This window comes from Lampris incognitus, chromosome 16, assembly GCF_029633865.1.
Source record: "Lampris incognitus isolate fLamInc1 chromosome 16, fLamInc1.hap2, whole genome shotgun sequence".
Classification (NCBI taxonomy): domain Eukaryota; kingdom Metazoa; phylum Chordata; class Actinopteri; order Lampriformes; family Lampridae; genus Lampris; species Lampris incognitus.
Window position 1 is genome coordinate 19,767,968 of NC_079226.1, and position 25,264 is coordinate 19,793,231.

The 25,264-nt window shown below is 44.0% G+C and overlaps 1 protein-coding gene across 1 annotated transcript; it reads right to left on the reverse strand.

The window, feature by feature from the left end:
- Positions 1 to 24,088, reverse strand: LOC130126537 (G patch domain-containing protein 2-like). Its single transcript, XM_056296104.1, has 10 exons — positions 24,046 to 24,088; positions 22,532 to 23,215; positions 17,616 to 17,677; positions 16,295 to 16,453; positions 15,873 to 15,952; positions 15,680 to 15,744; positions 15,493 to 15,529; positions 14,269 to 14,360; positions 7,969 to 8,054; positions 1 to 351 (listed from the first exon to the last, which is right to left on the reverse strand). Exons 2-10 carry the CDS (start codon positions 23,209 to 23,211, stop codon positions 302 to 304), a joined length of 1,311 nt encoding a protein of 436 aa, XP_056152079.1. The 5' UTR covers positions 23,212 to 23,215; positions 24,046 to 24,088; the 3' UTR covers positions 1 to 301.
- Positions 24,089 to 25,264: the final 1,176 nt, after the last annotated feature.

The following is a 25,264-nucleotide window of genomic DNA, read 5'->3' on the forward strand; positions in this document are numbered from 1 at the left end:
TTTACATTTCCCATTCTTTAAAAAAATGACTGAAAAGACTTGATGTAACAGCAAAATAGTGATTTAGAGGCTAACAATTTCTTCCGTATTGTAATTTTATTTTATGCTATTATGTCTGTGAAGCAAAAAGAGTTTCATCTTTCTAACTTTCGAGCAACAGCTTTCCTGTTGCTGCATCTTCTTCCAAACTATGGCATGCTTGTTCTCAACACCTTCAGCTCTCCACTTGGTTCCCCTGTATGGTCAGAAGGAGACGGGCCCTCTCCACTTTGGGTCCCTGAAGCCTCCACAGTCTCTCATGTTATGGTGTCTCTGCCTCTTCTCTCTGGTCATCCCTTAAGGGTATGCTTTCTGCAGGGGGAAAGGGAAACCACACATCATACCTTTGACATACAGCACCCAGTTCATAACATGATGAATCATATTTCATAGAATTTCACATTTTCCTAGATTGTTTCCATGGACAGCTTCTCCAATAAAAACAGAATTTAGCTTACAACTCCCTGTTTCAGCGAAGTAAACCTTTGGAGTAATCCTGTAATTGCCAAAGTATTAATGAGGTTTTGGTTAAGTGAGCCCAATCCAATTTGGACCCATATGACTTGTGGTTATGGTTATTAAAAGGCCAATCTGTGCTGTTCCCATGACTTCACCTCCCCCCTCCAGATAAGCTGTGTGTTCTGTGACTCTATACATCACATGTTCACACCTCGATGAATAAGCTGCCTTTTAAAGGAATAGCTTCCTCATTCTCTTGATGGCGCCCACCTTTAAAACTTTCTGTCTCAGGGGGACCGGGGGGAAATATCTGAAACAGAACTTGGGCCAATTTGAGTGGAAGTTGGAGGAAGTCTTAAACAATTGCGCTCCCTAACATGTTTTGTGCTTTCCTGCTCCACGCTGATGAATTAATCTCTCCCGGTCTTCCGAAAAGTTGGCGGCGGTCACACAAGACATTTGCGAGGCGGTCCCCGACCAGAGGACAAGGCATCTAGAAGTGACATTGTGGCTCTGGGCTGTCTCAAAGGATTAGGCATTACAGCATTCACTGGCATGTGCTTTGGCTTGTTCCCATTATATCTGCTTGTGCCTCTTTCCAGATGACTTCTTCTCCAAACTGATCCGGCGGGCAAGATAATTGATTAATATTTCTTGAGGGAATGATGACTAACCGTTGCTGAGGTTCAACACAAACACTTGGGTCTTGGGTGAAACATGGTCAAAGCCTTGAATCTAAATTCAAAAGGTTTCCATATTTGACAGATACGCGGGGATGACTGCCAACTTTTACTCCTTGAGCGTGTAGACGCCTACGTACCTTACCGAACACCGACTCATATCATAGACCAAGGTTTCATTTAGGGCAAGCTGACTGCGAGCGTCTCCATATCCTGCCCAGGATTATCCTTCTGTACCATAAGCATTTTACAAAAATCGAGATTACATTACAAATACAATAACACGGCGTCTGAAATATGTCCACAGCATAAGTAACAGAACTGGAGGTGGCCCTCTTGGTGGAAAACCGACCATTTACTGGGAGGAGAACACTCATTGTCCTGTTACTGTTTGTACGTCCCAGCTATTAATTTCGGGTTTCTCATAAAAGAGATATGAGCTGAGAGTAAGCAGCATATGGCATCTTCATGCACTAACTCCCACCTTGAGAAAATAACGTGCAGTTAAATACTGTCGTTAAACACACAAGAATTTAGACATCTACAAATGTAAATAACCTTTTGCATTAACCTTTTTTTATCTGAACATGGGACTTCTCCAAGTGCCAAGGATTCCTACACCTGTTTAATTGGTTTAAAATCGAGGTTGATGAAGACGTTAAAACGCAGAGATTTTCCGGTAATGAAAACCCTACTGTAGATGCATTTATGGGGGGTGATAATGGGCGGCTGCATGGAACCATCTCACCATCTTAATAAGCTCTCATGTGATGCTCTCTAAAAACAATCATTGCAGGCCTTCCTGGAGCACTCCCCTTCCCCTTGTTTATTAATCAGCTAATTACACATTGACAGTAATGGGCCTGCTGATTCCCACACTTAAATGAACAGGGCTGAATAACTCTTTAATGATTAGCCTTTGTGTTTCTCTCTCTCTCTCTCTTGCTCTCTCACTCTCCCTCTCTTTACACCCCCCCCCCCCCGCATGGTATGTAAGCATGCACCCCCTTTATTTCAAAACTTGAAAAAGTAGGACATTCAAATCAAACCCCTTTTTGAGAAGATTTGAACAGTAGGTAGTCAGGAGTAAACCTTGACTATTGAGCTGGTCATACTAGTACAGAGCCTGCAAGATAAAGTGGGAAAAAAGTGTTTATATATATATATATAGCGGCATGGTGGCGCAGTGGTTAGCGCGGTCGCCTCACAGCAAGAAGGTCCTGGGTTTGATCTATGGGGTAGTCCAACCTTGGGGGTCATCCCAGGTCATCCTCTGTGTGGAGTTTGCATGTTCTCCCCCTGTCTGCGTGGGTTTCCTCCCACAGTCCAAAGACATGTAGGTCAGGTGAATCGGCCGTACTAAATTGCCTGTAGGTATGAATGTGTGTGTGTGTGTGTGTGTGTGTGTGTGTGTATGTATGTCGGCCCTGTGTGATGGCCTAGCGGCCTGTCCAGGGTGTCTCCCCGCCTGCCGCCCAATGACTGCTGGGATAGGTTCCAGCATCCCTGCGACCCTGAGAGCAAGATAAGCGGTTTGGATAATGGATATATATATATATATATATATATATATATATATGTGTGTGTGTGTGTGTGTGTGTGTGTGTGTGTGTGTGTATGTATGTATGTATGTGTGTTTGTATATATATATATATGTGTGTGTGTGTGTGTATATGTATATGTATGTATGTATGTATGTATATATATAAAACTTTTTTAAAAGAAACACTCAATGGTAGGGAAAGTGCTCAACAAATAAGGAGCAAAATAGTCCAGTGAGTAAAGTAAATTCTTTATGAGACAGTACAAGCCTGTTTATATATAGAGCGGTTTTTTTTCGGAAACCGTCAATGGTGTTGATGAACGCGCCCAACAAATGAGGAGCGGAATATTAACACAGATGTAGGGAAAAAAATAATTCATAGCAGTACAAGCCTGTTTCGTGCATCGCGCACTCATCAGCTGCCAAGTGTGCGACGCACGAAACAGGCTTGTACTGCTATGAATTAATTTTTTTCCGACATCTATCTTTATATATATATATATATATATATATATATCTACTCATATATTTTCGTAATGTGTGTGTGTGTGGTCTTAGTGTGTGTGTGTGTTAGTTAGTGTAGATAGCGGGACCGAAAACTAAAGCACTTATGATCCTAATTCTTTTTGGAGGTGGTAGGTATTGTCTCAGAGAGTAAGGGAAAAATCCCAGAAAATTAAAATTATGCATAATTATGCAAAATATGCATTTTTCTAAAAATGGCTTAAAACAACTTTTCTCGGCATTTCAAATGATTCTGAGCATCTTTGATTTTTTTCACCTATATAAAAAAAATGTTTTGGGACTAAGCAATGTTTTGGCATTATGCAAAATATATGCATTTTTGCTAAAATGCACTTATGATCCTAATTTTTTTTTTGGAGGTGGTAGGTATTGTTCCAGAGAGGACCAGAAAAATAGCAGAAAATTAAAACATAATTATAATAATTATGCATAATTATGCAAAATATGCATTTTCTAAAAATGGCTAAAAACCATTTTTTTGGCATTTCAGATGATTCTGAGCATTTGGGGGGGGTTGGAGTGGGGGGGGGGGGTAAACCACTTTTCTCGGCATTTCAGATGATTCTGAGTATTTGGGGGGAGGGAGTTGGAGTGGGGGGGGTTTAGGGGCAGGGGGAAGGCGGTTAGCTGGCAGGATGAAGAGGAGGGAGATTTAGACGGGTGGATAACCAAACCGCTACATTGTAGCGGGGTTCTTCTAGTATATATATATATGATTCAAGAAAATTCTTTATGAGACAGTACAAGCCTGTTTCATGCCGTAACTGATGATTGCTTATGGCATAAAACAGGCTTGTACTGTCTCATAAAGAATTTACTTGAATCACTGGATTATTTTGCTCCTTATTTGCTGAGCACTTTTCCTATCGTTGAGTGTTTCTTTGAACAAAGTTATATATATAGCATTTTTTTTCCGAAACCATGTTGTTATAAGTGCTCAACTAATGAGGAGTGGATATATATACGTATACACACACACACACACACACACACACACACACACACACACACACACATATATATATATATATATATATATATATATATATATATATATATATATATATATATATATATATGAAAGTGGAAGTCTTCTATGTTTTAAAATAAGACAGTGGATATGTGGATGTAAAATGGGAAGACGGGGCATCTCGGTGGATCAGCTGCTGCGGACTTATGCGTTAATGCCTCCAGCCTCCAGCAACAGCACTGCCACCCCTCGAAAGTTTGGTGGAGCCACTGAGGAAAGGGGCAGATGGAGAAGGAGGAGGTGGGTTTTTGAAGGACGCGAGAGGGGCGAGGAGTGGAGCCAGAGAGGGCGAAATAGTGCGGTGGGCTGCATTTCTGTCAGCAGAAGTGATGGCTGAGTGGTGGCGTTATTTGTCTTGTGCTGCCATACGGCCCTTGCACCAGCCTGGGCATTAATGAGAGGGGGCCGGACCGCCGGGCAGGAACACGCGGGCCTCCGACGCAGGTGATCTGTCACACAGCCGTCTCGCTCAGGCAAGAGGACACATCGGAGACAGGGAGAGAGAGTGAGAGAGAGAGAGAGAGAGAGAGAGAGAGAGAGAGAGAGAGAGAGAGAGAGAGAGAGAGAGAGAGAGAGAGAGAGAGAGAGAGAGAGAGAGAGAGAGAGAGAGAGAGAGAGAGAGAGAGAGAGAGAGAGAGAGAGAGAGAGAGAGAGAGAGAGAGAGAGAGAGAGAGAGAGAGAGAGAGAGAGAGAGCAGGACACTGACAGACTGAGGAGCTGGACCAAGGGTGGGCACCTGGTTGCGGTACATTGTAAGATATAAAGATAACATCCAGTAAGCACTTCGGCTATATACATTTTAATTGAACTGGCCTGGAGTTATTCTGTTTCACCCTGTTTACTCAACACCAAAGTATGAGTAACTTGCCCAAGGTAGCATATTGAAGGGGCATGAGTTGAAGCGTAATGCCATCATCTCTTTATAACAATACAGACGAAGGGCACCACAGGAGACAGCATGGGAGGAGTAAATTTTCAGCAATTAATTAGTCTGCATGTGAAACGAGCCAAGGCTATTAAAATCCATCAGGGTCTTCATACTTAGTGATTCTCCTCTGCCTTACAAATAGTTCCCTCCCAAATTTGTAGTGTGTGGAAAGCATTCCTTCTTATCCTCCATCCTTGTGTTACATTATGATGAAGTCTCGCATCACCAAGTCATCCACTTAATGTAAAATATTAATAAATCAGTTTTCTTAGAAATTGACCCAAAGTATGGACAAAGTTCTAATAAATCCTGCACAAGAAGCAAAACTCATAAATAACTTCAGTACTTATTTTAATAATGCTTGAAGACGTATCGCCTCCCATGCGTTGTTCTAAATCTAGCGAGGAGTTGTTGTCCATTTCAATGTTGGATTAGCTGGATTGATGGTGGTGAGAAAAACGAAAAATGGTCAATTTAAGGTTGAGAAGTGGAATGGTCATCTAATCCAAATGGATACCTGGCTTGATAAGTTGTTGTTTTTCTTTTCTTTTATTTTCTTTTTTTATCCACAGCCAGCTTCAACACTGCTCGGGAAGTGCTAAAAGGGTAAAGAAGGAAGACAAAGCAACAGCTGGGTACCGCCTCAACAATTCCCCATTGAGCCCTGGGAGACACCTCTGGCCAAAGACCATTTTCACTCCTGATTACAAGAGTTTCAAATCAACCCCTAACACATACAACAAACTCACTCCCTCCAGCCAACTAAAACAAAGTGTAGGCTGTCTTTTTTACCAAGAAGCAACACAAAGGAGCCACGCTACTCGTGTATATGCGGGAGAAAATACGCCTTTTCAAGACGTGTGTTGAAAAAAAAACAGAAAAAAAGAAAAGCAATGCAGTTACTTAAACTCAGAGGTGTTTGTGTCTCTACAAATTCACGGCTACGACGCTGAAGGCAATGGCAGCGAGCAGATTCAGAACGCATAACCTGAAAAAAGTGAATGAACGTGCATATCCTCGCAGAGGTGAGTTCACTGAGAGGAAGCAGGGCACTGCAGGGCACCGAAGCAAAGATTTATACAGAACAGTTGCAGACCCAGAAAGTGACATTGGATGACATGGGGTGCATGATAAATCATGGTGGACAGGGGGCACTAGACTCAAGAACTAGGAAAACGCTTGATGAGCGAGGCCGCAGGGAGATGCACAGAACTATGACAGTTCCTTTAATGAGATTTCAGAAAGAGACCATGTTTCAGGCATCCGGGTGGCATGGCGGTCTATTCCATTGCCTACCGACACGGGGATCGCCGGTTTGAATACCCGTGTTACCTCCGGCTTGGTCGGGCGTCCCTACAGACACAATTGGTTGTGTCTGCGGGTGGGAAGCCGGATGTGGATATGTGTCCTGGTTGCTAAACTAGTGCCTCCTCTGGTCGGTCGGGGCACCTGTTCGGGGGGGGGGGGGGGGACTGAGGGGAACAGCGTGATCCTCCCATGTGTTACGTCCCCCTGGTGAAACTCCTCACTGTCAGGTGAAAAGAAGCAGCTGGTGACTCCACATGTATCAGAGGGAGCATGTGGTAGTCTGCAGCCCTCCCCGGATCGGCAGTGGAGGTGGAGCAGTGACCAGGACGGCTTGGAAAAGTCAGGTAATTGGCCAAGTACAATTGGGGAGAAAAAGGGAGAAAAAAAATCCAAAAACAAAGAGACCATGTTTCAATCAGCTCAACAACCCCAAATATTTTCACTTTAACTGGTTTCTTTCCTTTAAATAATATAAACTTTTTTCATACTGTTTGCATTTCAAGCAACAGTATACAATTGCAACTGTATACAGATTTTTGTTTTACGTAGAATTTGCGACTAATTCATTTCTATCTATAGTATTTCTATCTAAGGAGAAATAAATCAGTATTCTCGTTTCAAACGAATTTCAAACTTTGGTATTTTTTTTTCCCTAGTCGCTGTTTGGCAAGAGGAGAAATTGAGGGATACCCCGTTTACAATACCATATGTTGAATATGAGGGGTCTTTAAAGGGCAGGGGTGAACCTTTTTTTAGTTTTATGGGAAGTGGTTCAGCGCTCAGGAGGTGAAGGACAGAGATGCTGGCCGTTCCATCACTCAGTGCAATAAATGGATGCAATCTGTATCCCAGTAAAGCACTGGCTGTTTTTAAATTCCACCTCTTTTATCCAAATGAATGATGGACCCCAGTTCAGTGCAGTGTGCGGCAATATTAATATACATCAGAAGCCTGCACCCCTCACTAAATCAGAGAGCCACAAGCATTTGTTATTTAAATGACAAACAGCGGCTGCAGGAGCCAGGCACGGTGAGGGAACTTAGGAGAGAAGGTGGACAAACCAATTCAAATTTCAATCGGGCAAAGACAGTAGGCCCCTAGCCATCAGTCTAATGAAAAAAGGCAGCTCAACCAGCCCAAACGGATGAAACAGCCGCTGCTCTGTGCCACCTCCAATAGGGTCCACTCCCCATCACATTTCTCTTTACGTTTCCAGACATGGGCGGGATCGCTCTCCATATACCGCACTCCCAGTGTAACAAGACAAACAAGTCTGACTGCACACTTCCATGTTGGCTGCCTATCGGAAACAACAGACTTAAAATACTTTGCATATGATGGTGCTGGTTAATTAAACAGTGAGAGAGAAGATGCATGGATGTCTGATGAGCCATCAGCTCCATGCAGGTTTGTAGCAAGTGAGAGGGGATGCAGAGGGATGTGTGGAGATTGGTACCTGAAGATTTGATGGGCACGATAGTGGTCTTCCTCCTCCTCTTTATGTCTCCCGTGCACAACAGTCCAAGATGAATATTAGTCTGCCTGGAAAAGACACAGACACACAAAGGAAATGTTGGCCACACAGATAATAATGCAAACAATCCTGCCACAACACACACACATGCTAGAATGTAAAATCTAAAAAAATCTACATGTGTAACTGGAAGCATCCCTGACACTGCAATTTATACACTTAGCCTCAGGAAGATAAAATGTGTTTGGACATTTTCATTATTTCAGTATTCTGAGCTACTCTAGGTTTATGTTTTTTGTTGCAGAACACTCCCCCTTAAAGAAACAATAATATTTTTACACACAATAATAGAAATATTAGCTGAAGCATATAAGATGTGCTGGGGTGTCGTGTGGAGGAGTCACTGCCGAGTCCACATAAACAAATTACACCTGCTCTATAGCTCCTGTGTCATATGTCAGGAGCCCTGAAATAGGAAGACCCCCCCTCCCCCACATACACAGTCCCACCCCCCACGGTCTCTCATAGCCCTGACTACTGAGATGTAAAGTTAAGGTCAAGGTCCCTTCCATCAATGGGTGGGTAGAAGCAGGCAACGTGATAGGTTGACTTTGTTTTGTCTGATAATGTGTGTGTGTGTGTGTGTGTGTGTGTGTGTGTGTGTGTGTGTGTGTGTGTGTGTGTGTGTGTGTGTGTTACCAAGTAAAATGTAAAAAAAAAAAAAACAGCAATAAACCGCAAGCATCGAGCCTAACTACCCCGTGTGTTGCCTTTTGTATACAGCTAGCCTGCATCGGAGTGACACTTTGAAGAACGACATGCAGCGCTGGTTGAAAATGCCAGTAAAGCGAACCAGTAAACAGGGAATTCCTGACACACTGCACAGCTACAGAGCACCATTACACGAGAGCGCCTCGTTAACACTCGGCGGCTCATCTAGGACTGCAGGCTACATAAACCTCACACCCCTAACTGGCACGTGCTAAGATAGCGCCCTGTCGGAGCAGCCTTTTAACAGGCTGCGTGTTCCATGACCTCAAAACCCATAAATCACATGACGGGTGTGCAGGCGCAGGGTGTTAGGTGCTGCTCAGGCCATGCTTTGAGCATAGTCTCTATGTTGTATAATCAATAGATATAAAAATAAATGGCCTGACCGTTATTCTCTCCCTGCTACCCCCCCACCCCCCTAATAAAAATCCCAGTAATGCATATTTCATTTACTTTTATACTTATTGATTACCTGTACTCCAGTTAGTAAATCACGCGCCTATCGATCCCTCGATCGTACCTCTGTCGGACAGCACATAACCAGCCATTTGCGCCCCTGATAAAGAGCTCAGACATTGAACTCCTCACAGTAAATCTTTGCAAACTAACTTTTTAATTCCAAAATCGATCCACGTTTAAACGTTGCATTATTTTACAAGGCACGCCCGCGGTATTAAAAGTAATACCCTGATGCATTTGGTCTTAATGCGTGGAGGTCCATCCCTACATCTCTTCTCTCATTACACTGGGAGCAAAGGCACTCCGGGGCCCCTTCAGCCTGGAGGGAGAGTTGCTGCGTAGGTGTGGGCCCTCCTCTGCGGCTGAGTGCTGAGAGCCGGGACCCAGACGGAGGCCCGGATCCCGCTTAGGGGCCACTGGGAGCCCGCTGAGACACTTGGTACCATGCTAATCAAACACTAGAATACCATCAGCTGGCTCATTAACCAGCACAAAACACCACCATTCATCTCGGTTAGGACCCAAAGGATTTTATTAGCATGTTAGTTGGACCAGCTTAACTCTAAAAGGACTAGTAAAAATGTATTACATTATCAGCATTATTTAACACATGGCACTTCATAATCTTGTACTGCACCACAGGCACTGGGCAGTCGAGTTTTTTCAATCAAGATCTTTAATCGGAAGAGAAAGAAAAATGTTTCACCAGAGACCAACAAGGCAGCATTTTGCAATGAAAGACCACAATGTGTCCCGCTAAAAGATGGCCAACAACAACCAAATTCTATAAAAGACACGGAGACGTTGAGGAAAATGTCTGCAAGATGGGATTTTTTTCAGGTCATATGAGACACTTTTAAATGCAGCCTGCTCCCTCCGGGTGCAGAGCAAAGCAACTCTGACACAGGGTCAATTGTAATTCAGGCAACCACATTCAAACGTAGATATATCAATTAAAAATAATAAATCAAAAAAGGAGCGAGGTGCTGCAGTTACAAAATGGCCATCTATTTTCATTAAGGTACATGGCGCTTCAGGTGTGAGCAGGATCTCAAGATTAATAGAGGTATTCAAATGAATCAGAAAGGATTAGGGTCTCCAGAGAACATGATCAATAGCTGCAAATCAATAATCAATAGGCCACTCACACCAATATACTAACTGCTGACACCAAGATCTCACAATTAAAATGAAAACTGGGGAGGGAGTGGCCTAAGACTATGATTTATCTCACAGTGCAAATGTCATTTAGAAATAAATAAGTCAATAGATAAAAGCTGTTGGTGGCTGGCTCAGGTGGGAGGCAGTTATGCATTTTAACATGGGCACCAGCCCCAAGCATTACAACCAAATCCCACAAAGCATTGGCGCCTATTCACATGCCAATACGAGGATAAATAGCCCGCACCCCCATAGAGCCTTTATCACTTAACATCAAATCTCTGATTGTTGTCGTCAACTCCAACCAAACAGGAGATGACAGCTTTTATTAATACAGTATCATTTCAACCTGGCCGCAATACAAGATTAATGCCTACACTTTGCCCACAGAGAAAACACTTTTCTCTCAAGGGTGTTTGAAAATAAAGAAAAGTCAAGCGTGAGGGAGCTCAGTGTTAAAAATCAATCATGCGGATAAGTTTTTCAAAAGAAATGAATATATAGTGAAGTCAATAGTGGCCAAGTTTGCTGCCAGCTCCTGCAAAAACAATTACACAACTGTATCTCTTAGTTTTATCCAGGTCACACTGGCATACATCATGTTGGCTGTGAACTGTATCATTTTTAGTGTTATACGTGTAGGGGCATTATGCATAAGCATTTTTACAATGGCGTGTGCACATGTTTGTGTGTTTGCATGCGTGTGTGCATACGTACATGTGTGCATGTCTCGGAGTTGATCCAGGGACAGGTTGGGAGTAAATGGGGGCAGTCTGTGCAGAGCTGGGTCGTGAGGACAGAGAAACCATCTCACAAGAGAGTGGATTTCAGCAGCTTGGGGAGACGGATTCAGCTCGTGCCATCCAACGGGACACATCAGAAGCCCCTCTCGTCAACCACCCACCCCCTCCTCTCCCTCATTCATTTGGGAGTATGATTTATACTTTTTGAAGTGAAGGGTCTTGAATCCTGCTATAAAGGAATTAAGAGGCCTCCCCTGAGTCCGCCATTCAAATGAGAGCATGGCAGGGATATGAGGGCTTTTTAATAGAGAGAAATTAGTATTCACAATGCCTCAAACTGGAATCTGAAGGAACCTTTCAGGTGGAGAAGAAAGGGCCAGTTTAGAAAAAGAAAGCTCTAAGAAGTTGGGGGCTTTTCATAGCAGTCGTGTTTTTGCCCCTCATCAAGGAATTGTGGAGCACTCTGTGAAATAACCCGGGAGATAAAGAGAGTGCTTGAAACAAAATTGGGGGTGCACCATAAATAGGAAAAGGGGAAACAATACAATGAGGAGTCCCACAGTCTTGAGGCCAAGGGGGTGCTCGGCTCTTCAACAGTCCCCCATGCAGATTCAATAATTCTGGGGTTGACTTGGAGCAATATGGTGCTTTGACAAACATCTTAAAGATAAACTTTTCTAAAAAATGTTTTCTGCAATTCCACAAATACTAGTACTATATAAATCTGCATTACAACTATGTCAACACTGAATATAATCCCTATTTGAGAAAGCTGACCTTGAAAACTACTAAATTCAAGTGTTATAGCCAACTGCACCTCTCTTTATTCAGAGTGCCAGCTAGGTTTAATATGGATGCATGTGTATGTTTACAGTATGAGTGTGCCATATACTTCGCAGGACAGGACCATATTGCAAGCACACAGAAGTTAGAAATTCCCCTCCAGTGATTTCCATCATCAATACTTGGATTATTTTCTCAGCATAGTTATTGAAATCCAATCTTAAAAAGCAAAGTGGGGAAAGAGGCGTCTGGGTAGCGTAGTGGTCTATTCCATTGCCAACCAACATGGGGATCGCCAGTTCGAATCCCTGTGTTACCTCCAGCTTGGTCAGGCATTCCTACAGACACAATTGGTTGTGTCTGCAGGTGGGAAACTGGATGTGGGTACGTGTCCTGGCCGCTGCACTAGCGCCTCCTCTGGTCGGTCGGGGCACCTGTTCAGGGGGGAGGGGGAACTGGAGGGAATAGCGTGATCCTACCACATGCCACATCCCCCTGGTGAAACTCCGCACTGTCAGGTGAAAAGAAGCGGCTGGCGACTACTCCACGTGTATCAGAGGAGGCATGTGGTAGTCTGTCGCCCCCCCGGATCGGCAGAGGGGATGCAGTAGCGACCGTGATGGCTCAGAAGAGTGGGGTAATTGGGCGGGTACAATTGGGTAGAAAAAAAGGGGGGGCAAAATGGGGGAAACACATGATTTCTATCAAGTGAAAGAGGCACTTGGCTGTATGAGGGTGTGCCTTCTCCCCAATTCCCTGTGGCATTTGGAGATAATCAGAGATGAGTTTTTCAAATGACTCACTTTCAAGAACAGCTTAAAAGTATGAAAGGATGGGATGAATGATGCGGTTGTTTTCATTGGGCTTCAAAGGACTTTCCACATTACATGTAAAAGGAATATGTGTGTCTGGGACATCTTTAACATTAACACCAGTCGTATGGAAAAAGAGCTAACAGAGGAATCACAATCCACCTTGTGTACTGGCACGCACACACACACACACACACACACACACACACACACACACACACACACACACACACACACACACACACACACACACACACACATACACACACACACACAGAATAGGTAAAACATACTCATCCACATTAGTTCTTAGGACCGGCGCACCTCAGGGCTGCTGTCTCAGTCCCCTATTGTAGTCTGTTTACACACGACTATGTTGCCAAATATACTGGACTAATAAGTGACAGTGATGAGAGGGCCTATAGGAGGGAAGTGGAAGATTTAACCATATGGTGCCATGATAACAACCTCTCTCTAAATGTCAATAAGACAAAAGAAATCATTGTTGAGTTCAGAAAGATCAGAGAAAATCACATTCCTATTTCCATCAATGGGTCATCTGTAGAAACTGTGGACAGTTTTAGATTTCTGGGTTTACACATCACAGACACTCTCACGTGGTCTCTTAACACCAATTGCATCCTCAAGAAGGCACAGCAGATCCTGTATTTTATGAGGCGTCTCAAGAGTTTTGGAATGAGTACCACAACTCTTATGAACTTTTATCTCAGTACCATGCAGTGACTTGACAGGCTGTCTCACAGTGTGGTTTGGCAACCTGACAGTTCAAGTCTGCAGACTGCTGCAAAGGACAGGAAAGACAGCAGCAAAAATCCTTCGCATGGATCTACCACAACTTCATAGTATTTACACTATTTGCTGAAAAAGGAAAGCCCAAAACATTATTATAGACACCAGCCACCCCGCTCATGTTCTGGTCTCACTCTTTCCATCTAAAAATGCTACCAGAGCATCAAACCACACACCACCCGTCTCAGTAATAGTTTCTTTCCACAGGCAGTAAGGTTGCTGAACAGCTGACACACCCATATGCACCTTACATTGTTGTGTTATCGTGCACTGTATATTATGTGTAATGTATGAATTCTCTGCGTACATCAGTATATGTTTTTTGTGTGTGTGTGTGTGGGGGGGGGGTCTTTGTGCTCATCCTTGTGTCCCTTGTGTTAAGGCAGAGAGGGCCAGAGCACAAGAATTTCATTGTATTCTAAATAAAGTTGAACTTGAACACACACTCTCTCTCTGTCTCTCTCTGTCTCTCTCTCTGTCTCTCTCTCTGTCTCTCTCTCTGTCTCTGTCTCTCTGTCTGTCTCTCTCTCTCTCTCTCTCTCTCTCTCTCTCTCTCTCTCTCTCTCTCTCTCTCTCTCTCTCTCTCTCTCTCTCTCTCTCTCTCTCTCTCTCTCTATCTGATTCGTATAAGTGAGTTGACCAAGGATTAATCCATCAATATATTGAGCTTCGATGGAATAGACCCAGTCATGTCTTCAATACGCCCTCAAGAAGTTCTGTTTTTTCACACGTCCCCGTCCTACCTGTTTTTGCAGACTGAGGAGGAACATCTGCGATAGGAGCTCTCTGGCACTGCGTCAATAGGATACACTGGCAATGGGCACAAAGGGTTGCACTGAAAAAAAAATGTGGCAAGAATGTTTTGATTTTGGGACACACTATTTTTGAAGAAGAAGCTGGCTTAGATGGTTTAAAAATATAATATCAATTATTAAAGGTATCCGGTGGAGCTTTTGACCTCTACTGGTGCTATACAACACAGTAAGAAAAGTCGATCCCCACATTGTTTGTATCATGTGTTTTTCCAGCATGGGCATGAGGACACACATGCATGCCACCAGCAAAGGGGGGGACATAGATCCATTACACATTCCTGCAAACATAAAATACGAAGAAGAGGGGAAAAACAAAACATGTTGACCAGTAGAAACATGAACCTTGCCTAAAACTAGAATGAGGAAAAACCAAAAGACAAAGAAATTGTGTAAATATTGGTAAGGCAATTCTACATTTGGTGGCGTTAATGAGCCATATCCACCAGTAAATAGAGAAGAAGAACAGGCCAATGTAAACAACACAGATTTTTTTTTTGTGGCTTTCCCCCCTTTTTCCTCCCCAATTGTGCCCGCCCAATTACCCCATTCTTCCGAGCCATCCCGGTCGCTGCTCCACCCCCTCTGCCGATCCGGGGAGGGCTGCAGACTACCACATGCCTCCTCCAATACATGTGGAGTCGCCAACCGCTTCTTTTCACCTGACAGTGAGGAGTTTCACCAGGGGGACATACCACGTGGGAGGATCATGCTACCCCCCCCCAAGTTACCCCTCCCCCCTGAACAGGCACCCCAACCAACCAGAGGTGCTAATGCAGTGACCAGGATACATACCCAAATCCGGCTTCCCACCCGCAGAGACTGCCAATTGTGTCTGTAGGGACGCTCAACCACACTGGAGGTAACACGGGGATTCGAACCGGTGATCCCCATGTTGGTAGGCAACGGAATACACCGCTATGCCACCCGCACGCACCCAACAACGCAGATTTTAAAAGATTCTGAAAAAAGGCTTTGTAAGTGTTTTATGAGGCCCAAAATGCATTCGGTGTGTTTGCTAGGCCTCAGTGACACATGCAATGTGTTTTAGGGAGACATTTTGAATGTAAACTAAACAGTGTTGTTTTACAAGGAAAACTCCATTGGATACCTTTAAGTGGGAACAATGAAACAAAGCAGAATATTGAATCGTACCTGGCTTTGGTCACGTTTCCCAGAAGGAAGCCAAAAACTACAGGGGACAATTAAACTTGAATTACTAACCAAAAAATAACAACGACAGATGGGCAAGTGTGAATATCCCCATTTAATGCCTCAAGAGTGGGTGTATTTTTCTTTTTAAACAATACATTAACCAACGAATTAAATAAAAATGTCTTACTTTCTGTGGTAAGGACCTTGAGGAAAGTGCTTAAGTCGCTCAACAAACATCGGTGAGCCGTTGTCCTGGTGGAAGACAAATCACTGTCATACAACATGAGACTTTTCCACGATACAAATCCAAATGCTATTTTGATGAAAAAGTCCATTGGCAGAACATGTAGGATATGTACAAATATTAGTTTGCAATAAACCTTGCAGGGAAGCCTCCTCCTACCCCTCCTGATGCAGCGGGCGGCCATACCAGGTAGACGGTTTAGTCTGGCATGGTAGCCTGCAACAGTGACAACCCATGAGATTTACCTTTTGGTTTCATACAGATAAGAAAAGAGGATCATCTTTAACCCTACGTTATGTTCCCTAATTAGCAATGGATGCACTGTTCGCCTGTCACATTGACCCAGGCTACCTATGCATTTTAGAGCAATACAAATGTAAAATCCATCTAAGAATACACAACTTATCTCATCTTCACCTCAGTTATTAATACTATTAACAACTGTTAGTTGTTACTGGTTGTTATTTAATTTTGACATGAACAGAGCTCAAGGGTTAAGTAAGAGCTTGAAACAAGAGTGAAAGTTTGCAGAAGAACTACTTAAGCCTCCCACGTTACCTCTTTGAGCAGGCCGTGCAGGCTGCAGGAAAGTGGTCGAGGGGCGTTTACTGTCCAGGCCAAGCTGGCTGTCTGCTTCCCAACTGGACGTAAGGCTGGAAACACCCTTCCCCGCTCCACAGTCTCCCTCGAAGAACCAGTCACTCTGCTCATCATCACCTTCACCCATGGGAGAGAGACAGAGATCGTACAGCTTTCATGTCACTTAGCACTTCATCAACACGGACTTCACTGCAAGTCCTGTTTCAATCCACCGCAGCAAAGCTGCACACTACCAGACAGAACAGTCCAGCCTCATCCCCAGACAGCGACCTCTCTTCAGACCTGTCAGTCAGAGGAGCGCATGCAGGAACCATGCCTCTCACACTCAAGGTGTAGTGACAACTGTTAAATCAGAGGCTGCCTGGCCCCACCACGGCTAATGAGATTAGCAAAGGCTTCAGTGCTCATTAACACGACATGACAACGTCTTATTAGAGTCGCCTGGGTGCCCAGCAACCAGCCTATTGTGTCCAAAACCCGTCTCCCTTATCCCAGCGATTCCTTCAAATTACAGGTGTACATTGTACAGTTTTAAGGGCCCGTTGTTTTCCATCCATCAAGACAACTCTGTCTTTAAACGGGAGATAATCACGATTTTCAACTTTCTCTCTCTCTCTCTCTCTCTCTCTCTCTCTCTCTCTCTCTCTCTCTCTCTCTCTCTCTCTCTCTCTCTCTCTCTCTCTCTCTCTATACATATACATATATACATATAGATATATAGATATATAGCTATATATAAATATATATATATATTGTAGCAACCTGTGTGTCTCTGAAACACTGCCGAAATTGTGTCCACCGCTCACTCCATGAATGTGAAAACTTCCTTCCTGGTTTTCCAATAAGCAGCAATTAGTTACATGCAGTTAGTTACATGCAGCTGTATAATGCAACAATTGTGTTTGCATTTCCTTATGCAGCCTAATGGCGAACCAGGAAGCAAGTTTTCACATTCATGGACTGTCATATCTGACATTCATGTCTGCCAGTGATGTTACTGGCGGACATTTTTAGTGACATTTCAAAGAAGAAGCACATAAGACCGCTCAGTAGTATAGCAGCTAATGGAGTCTCACCCCTATAGCATATATACAGAGGGAGATAATGTTGAATATCATAATTGTGTCCATTTGAGGCTAAATAACTCCTCGGTAAGATCATAGAAAAACAAAATCAATCAGCTGTGTTGAACTTTTTTTAAGCAGAATAAATCACAATTTTTCACAGACATGGGAGAAACTTAACAGTTCTGTATAAATCTAAAGAACGTTTTTTGTACCTTGTCTTCCCTCATCATTGGTGAAAAGGCCCGGATCACTGCTGCATATGCTGCTAGTTTCACTGCAAAGGAATAAGACAAAAAATACAATAAAATAATAATTTCATTTCTCTAATAACCGATCATCATGGTATATGTAGGTTGTTCATGCTGCTCGAGCATGAAGAACTTTGTTTTGATCGAGAAATTCCAAATCTGTGGATTCTTGGGTCAGACAATGTTATAGCATTTGAAAAGCGAACAATGTGAATCAAAAATTTACAGGCCCTGGTGATGTCTACATTTAACATGTAACATTCAATAAGAAAATAATGAATAAGACCGGAGGTAGAGGTCGACATAAATGGAAATGACACAAAAAGACAGAAGCACGCTCGGTCCTCCTTTGCCGCGATAGCAAACACAAAGGCATGGGGAAGGACTCTGATCGAAACCACTGAGTGACATGCACAATCTAATTGAATATCCTCCGCTGTCAGCTCCAATCTAATCTGGCCAGCGTTGTGGAGGATGACAGGACAGCGAAACACATTCCCCTGCCAGCCCCTCCCTCTGGGTGTGCCCCACACAGAGAGAAACCCACAGACGTGCTCCCACACAACAACTGGCCAACATCTGCTGCACGGGCTTCATCTGCCACTGCCTCCTCTGCCCCCATTCCTGCCCCTCTCCACACCCCGGGGCCAGCCCTCATAACCCTCCCGCCACGCTCTGTGTGCCCCCACTGCTCCCCCAGACAGCCCCGGGTTTCTCTCTGCCTCTGTCACACCTCAGCAACATCGGTCTGTGACCTCCAGACACTCCAAGGTCATTTAGGAGGAGGATTGAGATGATGGGATGCTTTTTTTAATCTCAAAAGGCTATTCCTCTCTTTTAGACAAAATATCAAATTGTGCAATTGTTTACATTGCCTTTGCTAACGTATGAGGGATTTAATATATGCCTGTATCCACAACACTGTTCCCGTTTACATCAAATTTCAAATACATCTTGAGACTTTAACTTTGTCATATTGAGAGAACTGCATATTTCCTAAATCCTCTCACAGAATGCTGGCTATCTAAATCATGCTAATTGGTATTCCACCAAGTCCTTTAGGAGTATTTTCTCCAATGGGATTTAAGGAGCCTGGTGCTGTTGATTGCTTTCCATTCTGCTTGGTGGTGATCAGCGCTGACCTTGGTTACAGTACAGTGAGGCTGGCAGGGTCAGATATGCGCTGATATGGTGCTTTGCCATATTGCAGAGGCGTGCCTGTGATGACGGCAGCAGACGAGCAGCCGTCCAGTGACACGTTTTTCTTGCCAGATGGTCCTGCATCACCTCCCTTTACATACACAAGAAGCAGATGTGAGAAGGGCCGGACCTCTCCGGGGAATCTGGAAGACGTCTAGTCTGGCTGAGCAGTCCAGGTCCATCCCTCCCCCTAATCCCCTCGCTGCAAACTCTGAATCCCCAGGCCTCTGCTCAGCTGTCCTGCACCTCTGGACACACGGCTCAGCATCTGGAGCACACAGCTCCCTGCGCAACATCAGCAGAGGGCACGGCCACAAGCTCTGGAATAAACACCACAAAAACCCCCTCCTGGATTTCAACCGAGTCCCACAACGTTTTCATTCTCATTCACAAAGATTCAAGAGTGAGTGTGGTACCATGGTTGTAAAAAGCAAACCATGCACTCAGTGCCATTTCTCAGTGACTTTTGAAAAATGAGACCAAAAAAAAAACCAACAGTGCCATGATGATTGACGCTTGGCAGAAAGAGGGCATCGTCCTCTATTCGCGCTATAGAAAAATGTTTTTGCTTCCGACAGCAGGGATTTTCTACAAAGTCTGAAAAGGAATCGCAGGTATAAGCAACTAATTAGAGACACCTATTAAGTATTTATCCGTATTAAAGGTGTAATGTGATGTCGCTGGGAGCAGCCCAGAGCTGATGTGAGACCGTTTCCATTAAGTACCGTCTAATTAATGCCATGAATAATTGAGGCACACATTTTTCAGGAGACCAAAAGAAACACCTCTCCTCTTTCTTCAACAGTGACCTTAGCCAAAAAGAGTTGACAGATATTTTGGTCAAATTTGGTTTCTGTTTCACGTTGAACCAAAAACAAAAGGGCATCATTACCGTGTTTGTTCGCACCTAATCAAGAGGTACGCCAGGAGCCCAGATGGGAACAACACTGTCCTCTGACAACAAAAGACTTATTTAGCATCAGGTACCATAACAACACATAAAGTCTTAATTAGCTAATATTCCATACGCCCACGGTAAAACACAGACAAGGACAGCAGCAAGAACTGCATTCCCCTGTTTTAGGGCTGAACTAATCGATTCCCCACATGGCCCCATTGTCTCTGTACACGCCAGAGAGGTGAAGCAAAACACAGTATCCAGATGAGCACTAATCATTAGGATATAATCCTCAGCTCCTGGGAGAGGCAGACCAGTTTGCACAGAGATTACGGGCCAGCCGCCATTTATTGAGCCTGGGCTCATTCTGCAGAGGAATAAAGAAGAGGCAGGGACGGAGGGGGGCAAAGCGCTGATAACAATGGATCTGTGGGCTCTTCAAACAAGCCGCCCCAACCCAAATCCATGCCCTCTTCCATGGGCGTCTGATTATAAGGTTATCCCACCCTCCCTGAGCTGCAGTAATTGGATTAGTCTCAGAGATTTATGAAAATGAACTTCGGCAAATGGCGCACAGCTTTGCCGAAAACTCTTCATAGAGTTTTCAAAACACAAACTACTGGGCGATGAAGCTCTGTATGAGAAAAGCAAGCACAATGAGGTGCTTGCTTTTTTTGGGGGGGGGGGGGCTTGCTGGTGGCAAGGTCGTCTTCTGGTGAATGCATCACCACCAGGACTATCATGCAGAAAGAGAGAAGTTGAGTTTGGGACAGCGTCCACCCACAGGTGAGGCCTGCATACTGGGCCAGCCTTGGTGCCAGGTGGCCTCCATGCCAGCAGGCCAGGGCAGCTCTAATCAAGGATGTGGAGCCCAGCTGGAGCTGCCAGCATCTGCTCCCCATGCACTTGGGTGGCTAAAGGCAGAGCTCTGCTCACTGTGCACATATGAGGAGTGACCTTGAGGGGAGGGACGTTTTAAAAGATCAGACACATCATACAAATAGGTTAACACAATAAATGGGTACCAAAGAAATCTGGGTGGTCAAAGGACATTTCAACAATTGCAGCTGTGTTTGACATCAAATGCACTGTAGGCTCCCAGGGACTAAATATGGCTGTTGTATATCTGTCAACCCCCTCATCATTGCTACCATTTTTCCATATCCTTTGGCTCCACCAAGGCTTAACCATAGATTGTTCAGCCCTCACTACACTGTGGCAGTCTACTGAGCGGCAATCAAGAGTGTTGGTGTTGTGTAAGTGAAAAATGATTGACAGCGTGCCATGGTGTTCCCATTTATTTCTTCTCTGGAGCTGTTTTCTGTCAGAGCGACTATTGATTTTTCCATAAAGTAAGAAAACAAGCACTGTTAAGGGGCCAAGGAGGTCAGCACAAATTAAAGAAGAAGATGTAAGGCCCTCTGTCCCCCATTACCGATTACCACACATCTTCTTCTCCCACTTATTTATACAGGCCAGCAGATAATGAGATCATCAAGGGAAATGCCCAGTGGACAAGTCCAGGAGAAGGAGGAACGTCGGGGAAAGGGTGCAGCCAATTTCACACAGCTAAGATCTGGAGGCCTTCCTGAATAGTCCTGGTTTATATAAACCCCAATACACAACTGTCCAGCCTCACATCACATCTCCTAACATGTGTTTCTGTATCAGAAAATGACTCGTGAGCCATTTGAGGAAATCTTTTCCAAAGCCATGTATAAATATATTTACCATTTATATATTGATTTTTAAAAATCTAACTGCTGCATGGAATTTGTTACTCAACATTTCAAACAATTTGCGCACAAGTGTCACTATTTTGCAACCAAAGCGCTTTAGTTGGCTGATGATTCAACAGTAGCCAGTTAAAAGGTATACTCTACAAGAGATGCTGACAGCTTCCTCATTTGGCTGATATCTTATTATGGAATGAAACTTTTCATTAAGGCCACTTAGTCTTGTTTGGATCCAAACTCGATTTTAATATTTGTTGACACCACAATAAAATAATAACACTATCAGCAGACAGGGCAATATTTACTGTTGCTAAATAAAATACACACAAGAGGGTGTACTCTGGGATGCTCGGACAGGCACAGCTTTAATCACCCAGCCCGAGACAGGAATTCACTTCAAGACTAATCAATACCACGCCAAGTCACTTATTTATTTGTGACAATATTTCTCGAAAGGAAATAATGAGCTGGGTGATGCCCTCAGGCATGAGTACCAAAGATTCCTCCCTGGTATTCATCTCAGCAATGGGAGATGAAGATGAAGGGACTATATCATTCATTTTTAATGCCAACTCAATACTTTAAAGTGGAGTGGCATGATTGTGATACCTTTTTAGGTTTAGATGAGGACACTGAATATTGACAACTACCTAGATGAATTCAGGCAGCATAGATCATCTTAAATGTCGCCTTGTTTAATTGCCTCTGTCTGATAGTAGATATGCCCATGACTTTTATATTATGGGTTCAACTGCCTTACTTACTTCCCTATTAAAGACTAAAAAGGGATTTTGGATTTCGAACGTAACTTCCAGTGTGACATTAATTCTGCCTGTTTAAACAATGTCAGAGTTAACATTTGTTTTGTTGCAAAATTGTAAATTGAAAATAATCGTTCAAAAATTGAAAATGAATATTTCTCAAAGAAAATGGGCATTGTTTAATTGCTCTGCATAAAGTAGATGGTAAGTGGCTCTTAATTTCAAAGATTAACTGTGTAATTACACTGTGTGAATAAAAGGTTGACTTTGCCTTTAACACATTACCCTTCAGACATGTTCTCATCCGAGGCATCTCTTTGTCCCTTGGGCTCCTGTGTGATCTTATCCTTCCAACACTCCTTTGCCAGAAGAGCTGCGCCGTCAGCCTGTCTGTCAACTCCCACCCAGCCACAAGACCCCTTCTTCATTTGTGACAGTCGTTGCTTCTTAGATGACCTGTGGCTGCCATCCTGCTTTCCATCCACAACGGAAACCTTCAGCTTCTGCTGCAAGCTGACTGTTATTTCTGAAGTCATGCGTTTGACCTTCCTCCGCCTCCGGAGTGGCCTTCCTGGGGTGTTGTTTTCAGTAAAGGAGTCAGACTCTGGCCAGGAATGCTGCCTGGTCTTGACGGAGCTGTCGCTGAAGGGGTGCCACTGGTTGGTCACAATCATATCGTCAGAGTCGCTGCAGTTGGCGGCAGACGCAGTAGTGGTTGAGGGGAGTAGTCTGCAGTATTTGGCCGCCTCTTCCAAGCTAGACTCTGAGGCTTCGCTCAGGCAGCGACTGCAATCCAGTGGATGCAGGGAGGAGTCGCAGCGGCGCTTACGGCCTCTTCGCCGGCGGATCTGCCTGGGCTGTTGCAGTGGACCGAGAACCATCTCCTCCCACAGCTCCCCCAGCTTGGCCTGCTCTGAGGTCTGATCAAGGGCAGACACCAGGTCCTGCACTAACTCATCCATCATGTGGCTGAGGATATGCAGGAGACAAGAGGCAAAAGATTCTGCAGTCATCATGATTATCTGAACAACTTTGTTACAATTGTATCAAATTTAAATTGCAGTAAATGGTAAAATGGTAAGTGGACTGCATTCTATATAGTGCTTTTCTAGTCTACCGACCACTCAATGTGCTTTTTTACAGTGTATGCCTCACATTCACCCACTGAGCACAGTAATTCAAGTAGTACGTTGCGCTCGGCATAGGACAACAATGACAAGATCAGAAGTCAATTTTAAATGCAACATAAAATGTGTGCCATTTGTGGAGATGCGACTGAACCATCGGATTTGACATTAAGCATAGGATAACATGATTTTTAGGGTATCCCAATTCCACATTAAACGTAACACCTAAAGCTGCTTTTGTTTGGACCTCCATTGAAGTCAATAAGGGGAGAATTGTCTGCGATGTATGCCCCTTAGTGGCGTTTACAGGGGTGTTTTGAAGGTCCATAGCAGAACGAAACACTTAAAACAACCGTGAATATAGGCATCAACTTGTCTAGCCATATGAAAGGCATCAAGTAAATAGAAATCAAATCGACAGCAGAGTGAGCTACCTCTGCTCTCCGCATCCTCTGTGCAGACCGTGTTACATAACACAACCGACCACGTGATCTTAACACGGGGACAGACCTTAACACAGCCTGCCGGACACACACTCCGCATACAATGAACATATCCAGCGGATATTTATCCTCAACAAAATCCTAGCATCGAAACCGTGTCGGCTACAGAGTCCTGTACGTTATTTTAGCGCGACGGTAACGACATTTGTTGATAAACGACAGCACTCACTGTGACACAGCACTCGCCAGCCGCCGCTCCTGCTTTGTTTTGTTTTCACAGCTGTGACTGCACGATGCACTTCCGCCCCGCTGTCAAAGCAATGACGACATATCCGCCCGGCGGTCTATCGGAGCACACGACGCTGCGGAGTGGGGGGTAATTTACCAGTCTATAGATAGACTTCTTTGATATTAGGCTGTCGTAGTAAAACGTTATATAAATGATTGGGTTTGCGTGGGCATGCTAATGCTGTTTGGAAAAACTGGCATTTAGCCAAGCGTTTGTTACTGCGCATACCGTTGCATTTTTCCCTGTTTCTTCGTACATTAATTGTGGCTCATTAATTCTTTCAAACCTTTTGAAACAATAGAGGACTAATAAACGTTTTATGATACGTGACAACACCCAATAACGAAGGGTAGCTATAGTCTCAAAGCCAGTGTGTGGCTGAATGAAGTAAAAAAAAAAAAAGAAGTCATTTACCGCTTCTTTCATCCCTCAGATGAAGGCAGCCCAAATAATAAAAAAGAAAAGTGTGTGAAAATGAGTACAAAAGCCATTTAATCTCTCTCATCTTCCTCTTAATAACTGCAAATTTCCCCTTGGGCCCATGGGAGAGGGCCTCTCTGTGCCGCTGCCACCTTATCTGTCGCCTCCATATTTCAGCATGCTGAGCGGCTCCCTCAGTAGCCAGCCCCCGGCCTCCTCTCGCCCGGGCCTGTGGGAGAGCTGGGCTCCTGGGCCTGCCATTGTTCTGGCCTGGGAGGCGGCCCAGGGAGAGCGCTGAAAGAGGGAGAGGGGAATAAAAAAAAAAACTTCAGCCACTGCTTCATTAAGTGGCAGCCTTTCACAAGCAAACATATCAGAAACAGCCCCCTTTCAGCGGCAGTAATTAGCAATTTGGAAACCTTGCCCCCTCAGGATATACAGTTTCAATTTAGTCAGCAGCTTTAGATTCTTAGGCACTTAATATTCATTGTTTCGCCATCTTCCCAATTTCTCGATGTACATTGTCTAGTCTTTCACTGGTGATAAAGTGTTTTATCTGTCGTGTAATTCTCCTTTTCAATGAGCCCTCTGCAAGAGAAGTTAATTTTTATAAATAATTTTCAAAGGGATTTGCAAAGAATGTGTTGGATATGATAGCAAAGGACTCTTCAAGAAGCACCAAGCTGAATATCCTATGAATATCCTAATATCCTTGATTGATTAAGTAAGGCAGTGAATA

What these genes read in the sequence shown, in the direction of transcription:
- LOC130126537 (XM_056296104.1), bottom strand. Translation starts at nt 23,211, where the DNA reads ATGATGGATGAGTTAGTGCAGGACCTGGTGTCTGCCCTTGATCAGACC. An exon ending in CAAGGTCCTTACCACAGAAA is followed by an intron (nt 15,530 to 15,679) that starts GTAAGACATTTT and finishes TGTCCCCTGTAG; the next exon opens with TTTTTGGCTTCCTTCTGGGA. An exon ending in GGAAACGTGACCAAAGCCAG is followed by an intron (nt 14,361 to 15,492) that starts GTACGATTCAAT and finishes TTTTTTTTTCAG; the next exon opens with TGCAACCCTTTGTGCCCATT.